A 14460-nucleotide genomic window follows, 5' to 3' on the forward strand; every position below is an offset into this window, starting at 1 on the left:
TAAAAATATAAACAACAACAGCACACCATTTCCTCAAGAATTTCCAAAAGTCTGTTTTGTTCTAATTGTCCTGACATTTACTGAAATAATGTGTTGTGTAATATCAGGCTTCTTTTCAGAGTTCTTCTTTAAGTTTAGAGTGTCATATTTTTCTTTTCTGTCTCTATAATATTCAGGTCTGGACACTGTGGAGGCCATTCCGTGACTGTCTGTGTGTAATCAGCGTTTCTTTCTCCAAACAGGATTTCACTGCAATCAGTGGATCATTATCATGCTGAAAATGGAAACTATGACCACTGAAGTCTTTCCGGAAGGAGTGGCATAATGTATCTGTACATTTCGACATTCACAGTTCCATCAATTCACACAATATTGCTAACAACACTGGTGGAAATGTAGTTCAAACCAGAACGAACAGCCTCTCTGCAACATTGTCTGTCACATGTCTTAAACAATTAAATTAAAACATCCTAACAAATCATACATCATTGAAAGATCATTTATTCAGCCTATAGAAATCTCAATAAAAAATATATATATAAAAAAAATTACATTTATGACTGGTTTTGTGGTATAGGGTAACAAATATCCACTAAAGCATCAGTAAAACAATTGTAATTTGATTTCAACATTAGCCTAAATTATTTGCACAGTATTGTATATACGCAAAAAAACCTAAGTTGCTGCCTTCAATTGTTAAGTTGAAGACACACACAGTTAAAAACAAAATTATAATTACTATATTTTTATAATTATATCATTATAATAAATATAATTTATAATTATAATTATATTTTTAATATTTCCCAAGGGCTGTTTAATGGAGAAAAGCGCTTGTAACACTTTTTGTTATAACACTTGTCAAGTTGGCATGTCTAAAACGTTCCTTTTGTGTTGAATTGGTCATTACAATACCTTTAAACTATACAAAATATTTACCAAGTCATCATGACGCTCTATGAACCAAAGAATAGAGCCATCATAAGGAGATTTAGGGCATTTTCCTTACAAAAAACCTAAAACAAAACAACTAGGCCTATTTTACTGCAACGTCATGCTCTCATGTTACTTCACAGAATTCAAAGGAAAGCCAGAAGGCATTGAAGAAAACTAGTGTTGAGGTTTTCAAGAAATACACTGATACTCTACCAGAGAGATGAGCTGCTGGAATACTGCAAAAGCTGGACATATCAAATATTACAAGCATTTAAAAACAGTATGACACACTTAATATGATATCTGTGCTTTGAGCAACTGTCTGCGTGTGTTATGAACATGAAATGAAATCATGTGTGTATGCAGGGCTTGACATTAACTATTTTGATCACCAGCCACTGTGGCTAGTAGATTTATAACCTTCCTAGCCACTTGCCATTTTCACTAGCCACAATTTTGTTGGTGGGAAAATATATATTTATATTCATGAATTTGTCTTTGACATGCTAAAATTACCTGATTTAGATTTTCCAGTATGTCCACATGCCTCCTCGTTCATTGCACTTATTGTTGCATATGAGCTTGCTTAATGTGCATGAACTAATGGGCTGTGTCGCATAGCAATTAGTCTTTATTTCACATGACTTTTCAGGGCTCAAAATTAAGGGTGTACCAAATTTATCTCTGACCACACCAAAAATAAATAAATTATTATTTCTCAGCCACAAATGTTAAATAATGTGTCAAAACAAGCTAAATATAGTGATATACATGCACTTATTAATTTAACAAAACTTTTCTTTAAAAATATTGAGATTTAAAAAAGAATTCTTGTCATGCATCTAAAATATGCACAGTAATCTGTCCCAAATCACCAGTTAACTAAACATAAATTGAGAGTTAACCTCATATTTAAGCAATGCTATTGTAAAAAGTGATAATTAAACTATATTAACAAAATTAACTGAAAGCAAAAAAAATGGTGTGTGATAATGAAATGCAGATCATGTGCACATGGTTAATGTGAGGCCTGTTAATAATCTGTTCAAAGGATAATTCAAGTCAAAGCAGAGGCTGCTGCTGCTTACAAAAGGACACACATTTTAAAAAAAATCTTAAAAAGCAGAAGGACAGTGGGTGCACGATCATCACTTTCTATTCTACACAGTCCATTTTAAAGAGAACCGATCGCGTTTCCTCTGGGCACGGTTGCTTCGCATGAGTAAATGGGAGTGTGCATGCTTTTTACCAGTTGTGCACATCTCCTGTGCGCGTGAGTGATCATTCTCCATTCGGTATTCACTTCCGTTTATATTTGCTTGCCGAACACAATTAGTTTTGCCAGCAATGTTGCTTCTCGATTCTAAGATCCCATTTGCACGAATGTTGGCCCTCTTTACAGTCGACCCATGTTTTGAAATAAAACTACAATTTAAAAATTATTTTCAACCAGCAAAAGTGGCTATTGAGAGCGTCTGTCTTACCTGCCACAGCTGAAATCTACATGCATTTGGCGGGTTGGCAGGTGTTAATGTCAAGCCCTGTGTGTGTGTGTACAGTTAAAGTCAGAATTATTAGCCCCCCGATTATTTTTTCCCCAATTTCTGTTTAACGAGAGAAGATTTCTTCAACACATTTATAAACATAATAGTTTTAATAACTCATTTCTAATAACTGATTTATTTTCTCTTTGTCATGATGACAGTAATAATATTTGACTAGATATTATTCAAGACACTTCTATACAGCTTAAAGTGACATTTAAAGGCTTAACTAGGTTAATTAGGTTAACTAGGCAGGTTAGGGTAATTAGGCAAGTTATTGTATAATGATGGTTTGTTCTGTAGACTATCAAAAAAATATATATAGCTTAAGGAGGCTAATAATATTGACCTTAAAATGGTTCATAAAAAATTAAAAACTGCTTTTATTCTAGCCGAAATAAAACAAATAAGACTTTCTCCAGAAGAAAAAATATTATCAGACATACTGTGAAAATTTCCTTGCTCTGTTAAACATCATTTGGCAAATATTAAAAAAAGATAAAAAATTCAAAGGGGTAGCTTGGACAAAGATTAAGACTGATTTAAGACTTACAACACTATATTTCAGCACATTAAATTCTTTTTAAGGCTGTTTTGAAAAAGTAAGTATAATAAGACCTTGCAGACAACCTGGAGGAACTGAAAATGAGTGAATCACACTTGAGTTTAGACACTGCTTTACCTCTCAATGTTCACTGGCATCGTGAAGCTGGAAATCGCTGCTATACAGCTTAAAGTGACATTTAAAGGCTTAACTAGGTTAATTAGTTTAACTAGGCAGGTTAGAGTAATTAGGCAAGTTATTGTATAACGATGGTTTGTTCTGTAGACTATCGAAAAAAATATAGCTTAAGGAGGCTAATAATATTGACCTTAAAATGGCTCATAAAAAATTAAAAACTGCTTTTATTCTAGCCGAAATAAAACAAATAAGACTTTCTCCAGAAGAAAAAATATTATCAGACATACTGTGAAAATGTCCTGAATCTGTTAAACATCATTTGGGAAATATTAAAAAAAGAAAAATAATTCAAAGGGGGGCTAATAATTCTGACTTCAGCTGTATATATTTAAAGTCAAAACTGTTAGCGCTCCTTTGACATTTTAATTCACTTTCAAATATTTCCCAAGTGATGTTTAATGGAAAGAAAACATTGTTAAACACAATAGTTTTAACAACCAAGTTCTTTTTTTCTTTGGCATGATGACAGTATATAATCTTCAACTAGTTATTTAGCAAGATACTAATATTCAGCTTAAAGTATAATTTAAAGGCTTAACTAGGTTGATTTGGTAAGTCATTGGACAACAGGGGTTTAAAAAATGTCTTAAGAGGATAATATTATTCAGCTAAACATTATATTATTTATTATAAGTACTTTTATTCCAGCCAAGCTAAAAGAAATATGTCTCATCTTTGACTCAAATATTATATTTATGAGGATAGATCTGTCTCATGGCGATCGATAAATATCTTTCTCTTTTAAAGGTCTGCATAAGATCTGCCAGGAGTCCTAATGCACCAATAAATAAACAAGTAAATGCAAAAGGTGGAACTGCAGATGGAGAGAGAGCAGCTGTATAAACTGTATAACAACACACAGATGATACAATAGAGGAAACACAAAAGAAGTGTTCAGGTAAATCATTTATTCTATTCAAAGGCTCTGAAACTCTGAAACAGAGGCACGTCTGGACTGTTTGTGGGTGTTAGTTTAGTAAATTATTAATGACACTGTTGTACGTATCCGTTAATTACCAGTTCCCTAGAACTGGTTTATTTATGCTTTCGAATTGCATAATGAGACCTTGATCTCAGAATTAATAAAGTCACTTTTATTTATTTATTTGTTTATTAATTATTTAATTCATTCATTCAGTTACACTGATGAGTGTGTGTGCGCTGTATTTAAAATCCTAGTAATTAGTCTTTGACAATCCTCCGGCTGTGGGTTTGCAATCAGTCAGGATCGGGAACTGGTGTGAGTGTGTGTGGTGCATAACTGGAGCTTGTATTCCATATAATGCTGGATTTGTAGTTCTATAAGATCTTTGTGTTTACCTGCGACCTGAAAGGATTAGATTGCTGGTGATTGTGACGGTTTCAGAGCACTTTTTTTACCATTTTATATGTGTTTTTTTTGTCATAAATATTTTGTTTAATAAAAAGTAAAGCAAATATGCTCACTTTTTTTATGTTTATTAAACATTATTAGCTAAAAAATATATAATATAACATATAATATAATATATAATATAATATATAATATAATATAATATATAATATAATATTTAATATAATATAATATTTAATATAATATAATATAATATAATATAATATAATATAATATAATATAATATAATATAATATAATATAATATAATATAATATAATATAATATATGCACCCTGGTTTTATAGTTTCCCTTCTTCATTTATATTTATCTTTATATTTTAGTCTGAAAAAGGTGACCAAAAAATATTAAAATTGAGAGTTGCTAAAACTAATAATAATTAAAATACATTAAATAACTTAACTATTGCATCAGAAAAACACTGCTGCAGTTGCAAAAAATTTAGCACATACATACATACACATACATGCACATATATATATATATATATATATATATATATATATATATATATATATATATATATATATATATATATATATATATATATATATATGTGTGTGTGTATATATATATATGTATATATATATATATATATATATATATATATATATATATATATATATATATATATATATATATATATATATATATATATATAAATATATATATAAATGTGTGTGTGTGTTGTAAAAAATTATATGATCAATTAGTCTTTACAATATATGTTTTAGTTCATTGTAAGGTATTAAACTAAGTTAATCATGTTCTAACTTAATTTTATAAGTTAGGCAAGCTTTTTTAAGTTAGGTTAACATAATAAAAGTACAATGGACTTGTATATTTAACTCTTTTATTTACTTTATGTGATTTTTAATATATAATAATAACCAAAACATTTTGACTGTAATTGATTTACGCTGCAACTATGTACACAAAAACACTGTAATTTTCATGTATGTTCTCCTAATAAAGAAAATCCTACAGCTCTGTAATAATATGAAGGCAATACAGAACTTTATTATTACTATTCAAGCTTAATAAAGCAGAATTAAACCTACTTTAAGTTCAGATTCTCCCACTTCTTCTGCAGCCGGTAGTTTGGACACAGAGCGAGCGTGGGATGAGGAGACTTTCCTCCAGAGCTAAACCACAATGGTAAAAACAGTAGTTTATATAGCATGCATACACACATTTTACATATCTCAGCTTCTACATGAAATACAAATAGAGATGGATGATAGAAAAATTCTACCCATGGAAAAAAAGTGTCTTCTTGCAATAATTATCATAAAAACTACAATGGGATTAATAAAATATGATATTTTAAAATAAATAAAAATATGAAAATATATATTTATAAAATAAAATAACATCTTAAATATTTTCTCCCAGTGGATACATATGAATTAAAAAATATCTAGAATAAATAAATAAATAAATAAATAAGTAAATTAATAAATAAATTAATTAATTCATTCATTAATAATAATAACAACAATAACAATAATAATAATAATAATGGTAATAATAATAATAATAATAATAATAATAAATAAAAAATAGGAAAAATATATATTTTGTCTCTCAATGGATGCATATGAATTAAAAATAAATAAATAAATAAATAAATAAATAAATAAATAAATAAATAAATAAATAAATAAATAAATAAATAGGAAAAATATACCTTTTGTCTGCCAGTGGATCCATATGAATTATTGCCACTGATATTGTTATTGCAATAACTACCAGAAAATATTGTTTATACAGTTTTAACTCCATATCGACCAACCTTACGTATGAGCAATGAAAACATTATGGATGAAAGCATGCTTGCACTGACCTCTCAAAGTAGAACTGAGAGCAATAATAACAGATGAAGAAGAGCACAACCGGGAGGAGTCGTAAAAACCATGCTGGAAACAAAACACAAGAGAAAAATATTAAATATACACAACTGCTAACTTATAAACTTCATTTAACAGCACAGTCGGCACCCAAATGAACATGGCGAGAATATAAAGCCATCAGTTATGCACCAGTTGGCCATTTACTTTATTTATCATTGATACAAAGAATGCTGTATGGTTTAGTGCAAGGGGGAGGGCACGGATAATGAAACTGCACAGACTGAGTTGTGCTGTAGTACTCTAAATGTCTAAATGGGGAATTGTAGACAGCAGCACATCATGATTACAGTGTTTTCAGAATTTGTGAATGATATACAGTGCACTGAATTTGATTCATACAGTGCACTACAGCTCATTTAAATAATATGGACCCTTTCATACACCGGGCGCAATAAGGAGCAAGATGTGTTTGGTGGGATTTTTTGCTATTTTCAGACCAGCACAACCCTAATTTTCCCATTTTGCGCCACGTTGTTTAAATAGTAAATCCATTTGCACAGCTTTGTAGACTCATGGGTGTGCTGGTCTATAAAGGGGGTGTGTTAAAGCACATTGCTGGTGTGTTGCTATTTTGAGAAACTAAAATAGATTGGGCAATTGACCAGCTGAATGCAGGTCTAAAGTCCAGCACAGAGCACGTTAGTTATGAGCCTATGCAGGTCCAAAACACTTACACATTGCTGAATACACACAGGATGAACAGCAATACACAAATATCTTTACAGATGAAAACAATTAAAGGATTAAAATGACACAGAAATGATTATTTTCTACATAAATATAAACACCACTGCCTTCATGCCTCATCTCAGGGGGCTTTTTTCAGTTTATTATCAGTATTATTTATTATCTGCAGATTTATTTTTGTTTTAATAAACACAAGTGTAGATTTGTCCAGCTGTGGTGTTTTGGAGACGTCTGCATCAACATATGGGGTATAAGAACAGGACGTGTGTTTGGATATAACTCAGTGTTTTGACCACGCTTCATTATTATTGTTCATTTATTCCTTTGCTGGAGATTAAAACTGAATTTAGAAATAGTTTTGACACAAATCTTTGAGCTTAACAAACTAAATTATATATGTGGGCTAATGGATCTGTTCAGTGGAGTGAGTTTCACCGTTTCCTTACTCCACCAAAGTAAAGGAGTAAAATAAAGAGTAAAAGTAAAGTAGAGAGAAAGTAAAGAGGCTGAATGGAGGAGGCTCGTTCTTTATCTTTGCGCTGCAGATGCTCTGTTTAACTGTTTTCTCGCTAGTGAAGCGTTCAGTTTATACACTTAAAGTCCACCATGTAAATAGCAAATGCACCATGGCGCGACACAACTGACTCTTAAAGGGAATGAGTGATGAGACTGATTGGTTTAATGCACGTTATGCTCAAAACACAACCAGAACTCATTAAGAGAATAAGCTCAACCCTGTTAGACCATGTGCCTGGGCACAGAACTTATTTTTCCATCCTTAAAATAGCAAAAGTGGATTCAGACACGCCCTTAATGCTTTTGCGCTTTAGACTTTGCGCTTAGATCATTAAAAAAGAGCCCAATATATATTTATATATATGTCATGTATTTGGCTGCAGTGTGCAAATCAAAAATATTCAAGTTTTCCATGTTTTGAGGTTTAATGATCAGATTTTGACCTTTGGTAATCTCTGTTACATAAAAAAAATAATAAATATATATAAAGGTGGTGCGGTGGCGCATTGGATAGCGCTGTCACCTAACAGCAAGAGGGACGCTGCTTCGTGTCCCAGCTGGGTCAGAGGGCATTTCTGTGTGGAGTTTGCATGTTCTCCCCGTGTTGGCGTGGGATTCCTCCGGGTGCTCCGGTTTCCCACCACAGTCCAAACACATGCACTATAAGTGAATTGGGTAAGCTAAACTGTCTGTAGTGTATGTGTGTGAATGAGTGTGGGTGTTTCCCGGTTATGTGTTGCAGCTGGAAGGGCATCCGCTGCGTAAAACATATGCTGGATAAGTTGGCGGTTCATTCCGCTGTGGTGATATATATATATATTGTATATTTTCTTTCTCCTTTTTTTCCAGTTTTATGAATTATGGTTTTATAGTCTCGCTGCTTCATTTCTGTGTTTTTTTTTTTCAGATTTTAGTCTGAAAAAGGTGACCACTTAAAAAAACACATAAAATCATCAGCGCTTTAATTTAGCGGTTCAAAATATAATACAAAAATCATGTTTATGCTTACAAAGTCATCATGTTCAAAAACATACTCAATATGATTGTTTTTTTAACATTTACTTCATGTAATGGTTTAAAAAACATTTAAAACTTTACTTTATGGTGCATTTTTGTGTATTTTGGAGACAAGTTTGCATCATTGCACCAACACATGGATGACTTACTGTTTAACTACCATGTGCAAGCATAGACATCTATTAAAACACACTATGATGTTATATTTTGAGGCTATGTACAGACGCAGATATAGATGTCCCACCCTTCATGATTACGTCAAACATGAAATAAAAAAGCACATTTCAAAGAAGTTCACAGGAACTTTATATACTTGCTGTTTTCAGTGTTTTGACAACATGAATCTTATCGCTCAGTGGAAATTAGACATCATTTACACCTTGTGTGGCTTCCTGACAAACACCATCTTCATTTTTGTGGTGCTAAATTGGATTATGAAAGACGAGTGTGAACGCTGTTGATGGTCAGTTCAAGTGTTAAAAAAACATGTTATCCTAATGCAGAAATAAAGTGTTAAATCCTGTTGTTTACACTATTTAGTGCAAAATAGCATGTTTCTCACACAAGTAAGCTGTTATACTGTGATCATTGCACGCAGGAATGCAGAAGTGTACACTGTATATCAATTCATTATACACACACACACACACACACATGTATATATATATATAAAATTACTGATTTATTTTATCTTTGTCATGATGACAGTAAATAATATTAGACTAGATATTTTTCAAGACACTTCTATACAGCTTAAAGTGACATTTAAAGGCTTAACTAGGTTAATTAGGTTAACTAGGCAGGTTAGAGTAATTAGGCAAGTTATTGTATAATGATGGTTTGTTCTGTAGACTATTGAAAAAAATATATATAGCTTAAAGGGGCTAATAATATTGACCTTAAAATGGCTTTTAAAAATTTAAAAACTGCTTTTATTCTAGCCAAAATAAAACAAATAAGACTTTCTCCAGCAGAAAAAATATTATCAGACATACTGTGAACATTTCCTTGCTCTGTTAAACATCATTTGGGAAATATTAGAAAAACCAAAAAAATTCAAAGAGGGGCTAATAATTCTGACTTCAACTGTATACATGCATACATATACATATATATATATATATATATATATATATATATATATATATATATATATATATATATATATATATATATATACACATACATATATACACGCAACTTTATACTTACGCTGTAAGTGAACTACCAAAAGATAGCATCAAATAAATGACACTGCTGATCCTACATTGTAAAATAATCTGTAAATTAGCATTTTTCTATATTTTGTGATTCATGTTTTTATTTTTCCCCATTTAATTATGCTTTTGAATTGCATTATGGGAGCTTAATCTTTCTTTCAACAACTTTAATACATGGCCCTACCATACAGCCGGCGCAATAAGGTGCAAGATGTGTTTGGTGTGATTTGTTGCTATTTTCAGACCAGCACAATTGTATTTTTCACGTTTTGCATCACGTTGTTTAAACAGCAAATCCATTTGCGCAGCTTTGTGGACTCTTGAGTGTGCTGGTCTATAAAGGAGGTGTGTTAAGGCGCATTGTTGGTGTGTTGCTATTTTGAGGAACTGAAATAGACCATTGACCAACTAAAAGCTGCTCTAAAGTCCAGCAGAGCATGTTAGTTATGCGCCTATGCAGGTCCAAACACTTACACACTGCTGAATACACACAGGATGTACAGCAATACACAAATATCTTTACAGATGAAAACAATTAAAGGATTAAAATGTTACAAAATGTATTATTTCCTACATCAATATAAACACCACTGCCTCCATGCCTCATCTCAAGGGGCTTTTTAAGTTTATTCATGACAATCTACATTTGTATAATGTTATTATTATTATCAGTATTATTGATTATCTGCAGATTTATATTTGTTTTAATAAACGCAAGTGTAGATTTGTCCACCTGTGGGGATTTAGAGACGTCTGCATCACCATATGGGGCATAAGAACAGGACGTGTGTTTGGACATAACTCAAGTGTTTTAGGATAGTGTGGAAGTGTGGATACAACCACACTTCATTATTATTGTTCAGTTATTCATTTGCTGGAAATGTGGAGGTATCAAAGTATAATTGTGCATTGGTAGAGTGATAAATACTCTATAATTTGTAGCTATGAATAAATGACTCTCAAATTAGTTTTGACTGTTGAATCTGAAAAATGTAATTTAATAATAATCAAAATATTTATTTTGCTTAAGAAAAATTTTAATTGCGTCCACACAAAGGTAAATAGTCCTGTTATAAACCCTGAATTCATTGAATTACTTTGGTTTAACTTAAAATGATATGGAACTGGCTGGATTAATGTGAAAATACAACTTTGAGAAAAACTAACACTTTTAATATTTCCCAGAGGGCAAATTGAATAAAACAGGCTAACATCAATAACCAAAACTGTTGAATTAAACTCCAATATAAAAATGTACTTTTAATTATAAGCACAGAAGTAATTTCAGCACACTATAGTTTCGTCTATTTTGGATAAGAAGGGTACCAATAATTTTCTGTCGGGGTGAGATATGAAAAGTCAAAGAACTGAAACGTGTATTTTAATATTAAACTTTTCAGTGTAATATTATAGTAATATAACAATCTAAATATTTATTCTGCCCAAGGTAAAAATCTAATTACATCCACTCAAAGGTAAAACAATGATTTATAGAGTAGGAATTCATTTAATTATTTTAGTTCAACATAAAATGACAAGAAAACAGCTCAGATAAAGTCAAATAGCTTTAAAGCAAATTCACTCTCAGAAATAAAGGTAGAAAATCTGTCACTGGGGCGGTGTGAACTGAACTTGAATTCTGAAAACTGGACTGACACGGTTTCAGTTTACTAGAACATCTATGTTAAGCTGCTTTGACACAATCTACATTGTAAAAGCGCTATAGAAATGAATGAATGAATGATTATGTATACCTAAAAAGGAAAATTGTGTACTTCATTGTAACTTAAGCATACAAAAGTATACCCTGCAGGTACAGAAATATCCCTTTAAGCTACCAGTATGCACCTGTAAGGTACAAAAGTGTACTTTTTGAAAGGTAAAGCCCCAGTGGCAGATTTTGTAGCTTTATTTCTGAGAGTGTTGAATAAAACAGGTTCAAATCAATAACCATAATGGTTCACTTTAAATCCATAATAAAAATCTGCTCTGGATGAAAAACACAGCAGTTTTAACTCTGAGAAATACACTTACATTTTTTGTAGAGGGTTCGTTTTTGCTTTTCGTTTTAAGGCAAATTGAACGCAAAAATGATTTAAAATCATTTAATCTGATATAAAATGTACTTTGAATAAAAAGCACAGCAGTTATTTCAAGTAATTTCAGTGCGCTGTAGTTCTGTCTTTCTTCTATAAGATGGTACCAACAATTTTGTCCGTGTCTGTAAAATATGCTTGTGTACAATAACAACATAAAAAGTGTATTTTAATGTTAAAATTTTCAGTGTAATATTACAGTAATAACACAATCTAAATATTTATTCTGCCCAAGCAAATGAATGGCTGAAAAATGGCTGGATTAAAGTAAAACAGCTTTAAGGCAAATTATAAAACAGGCACAAATCAATAACCATAATTATTGACTTTAAATCCAACATTAAAATCTGCTCTGAATGAAAAACAGCAGTTTCAACTCTGAGAAAACACTTAATTTTTCTGGGTTTTTTAGTTTTGTTTTGTTTTTTATTTAGTTTTTTGCTTTGTTTTAAGGAAAATTGAATATAAAAATGACTTAAAATCACTTAATCTGATATAAAAATGTACTTTGAATGAAAAACGCAGCAGTTATTTTAGGTAATTTGAGTGGACTCTAGTTCTGTCTGTCTTCATTCTGTAAAATAAGAAAAGTGTATTTTAATATTAAATTTTTCAGTGTAATATTACAGTAATAACACAATCTAAATATTTATTCTGCCCAAGGAAAAGGTAAAATTGCCTCCATCAAAAGGTAAAATAATGATTTATAGAGCAGGAATTCATTTAATTATTTTAGTTCAACATAAAATGACCAAAAAAATGTAGGGAATAAAGTAAAATAGCTTTAAGGCAAATTATAAAACAGGTTAAAATCAATAATCAATAACTATAATTATTCACTTAAATCCAACATTAAAATCTGCTCTGAATGAAAAACAGCAGTTTCAACTCTGAGAAAACACTTAATTTTTCTCTTTTTTGTTGTTTTGTTTAGTTTTTTTGCTTTGTTTTAAGGTTAATTGAATATAAAAATGATTTAAAATAATTTAATCTGATATAAAATGTACTTTGAATAAAAAGCACAGCAGTTATTTCAAGTAATTTCAGTGCGCTGTAGTTCTGTCTGTCTTCTTTAAGATGGTACTAACAATTTTGTTCGTGTCTGTCTGTAAAATATGCTTGTGTACAATAACAACATAAAAGTGTATTTTAATATGAAACTTTTCAGTGTAATATTACAGTAATAACACAATCTAAATATGTATTCTGCCCAAGCAAATGAATGGCTGAAAAATGGCTGGATTAAAGTAAAATAGCTTTAAGGCAAATTATAAAACAGGCTAAAATCAATAACCATAATTATTGACTTTAAATCCAACATTAAAATCTGCTCTGAATGAAAAACAGCAGTTTCAACTCTGAGAAAAACACTTAATTCTTCTCTTTTTTTGGTGTTTTGTTTTTTATTTATTTATTTATTTTTTTTGCTTTATTTTAAGGCAAACTGAATATAAAAATGACTGAAAATCTCTTAATCTGATATAAAAATGTACTTTGAATGAAAAACGCAGCAGTTATTTTAGGTAATTTGAGTGGACTCTAGTTCTGTCTGTCTTCATTCTGTAAAATAAGAAAAGTGTATTTTAATATTAAACTTTTCAGTGTAATATTATAGTAATATAACAATCTAAATATTTATTCTGCCTAAGGAAAAGGTAAAATTGCCTCCATCAAAAGGTAAAATAATGATTTATAGAGCAGGAATTCATTTAATTATTTTAGTTCAACATAAAATGACAAAAAAAATGTAGGGAATAAAGTAAAATAGCTTTAAGGCAAATTATAAAACAGGTTAAAATCAATAATCAATAACTATAATTATTCACTTAAATCCAACATTAAAATCTGCTTTGGATGAAAAACAGCAGTTTCAACTCTGAGAAAACACTTAATTTTTCTCTTTTTGTGGTTTTGTTTAGTTTTTTTGCTTTGTTTTAAGGCAAATTGAATATAAAAATGACTTAAAATCACTTAATCTGATATAAAATGTACTTTGAATAAAAAGCACAGCAGTTATTTCAAGTAATATCAGTGCGCTGTAGTTCTGTCTGTCTTCTTTAAGATGGTACTAACAATTTTGTCTGTGTCTGTCTGTAAAATATGTTTAACAACAATCTTAAAAGTGTAAATTAAAAGTGTATTTTAATGTTAAAATTTTCAGTGTAATATTACAGTAATAACACAATCTAAATATTTATTCTGCCCAAGCAAATGAATGGCTGAAAAATGGCTGGATTAAAGTAAAATAGCTTTAAGGCAAATTATAAAATAAGTTAAAATCAATAACCATAATTATTGACTTTAAATCCAACATTAAAATCTGCTCTGAATGAAAAACAGCAGTTTCAACTCTGAGAAAACACTTAATTCTTCTCTTTTTTTGTTGTTTTGTTTACT

At 30.4% G+C, this 14460-nt stretch overlaps 1 protein-coding gene across 1 annotated transcript in view; it reads right to left on the reverse strand.

The window, feature by feature from the left end:
* Window positions 1-14460, reverse strand: part of st3gal4 (ST3 beta-galactoside alpha-2,3-sialyltransferase 4) — a 60302-nt gene that overhangs the window by 25080 nt on the left and 20762 nt on the right. Inside the window, exons 3-4 of the mRNA XM_056478837.1 lie at window positions 6461-6533; window positions 5676-5759 (exon numbers count right to left, since the gene is read on the reverse strand). Of these exons, the coding sequence (XP_056334812.1) occupies window positions 5676-5759; window positions 6461-6533 (157 nt within the window). The remainder of the gene's footprint in view (window positions 1-5675; window positions 5760-6460; window positions 6534-14460) is intronic.

The sequence above is a fragment of the Danio aesculapii genome, chromosome 18 (genome assembly GCF_903798145.1).
Source record: "Danio aesculapii chromosome 18, fDanAes4.1, whole genome shotgun sequence".
NCBI classification, from domain to species: Eukaryota; Metazoa; Chordata; class Actinopteri; order Cypriniformes; family Danionidae; genus Danio; species Danio aesculapii.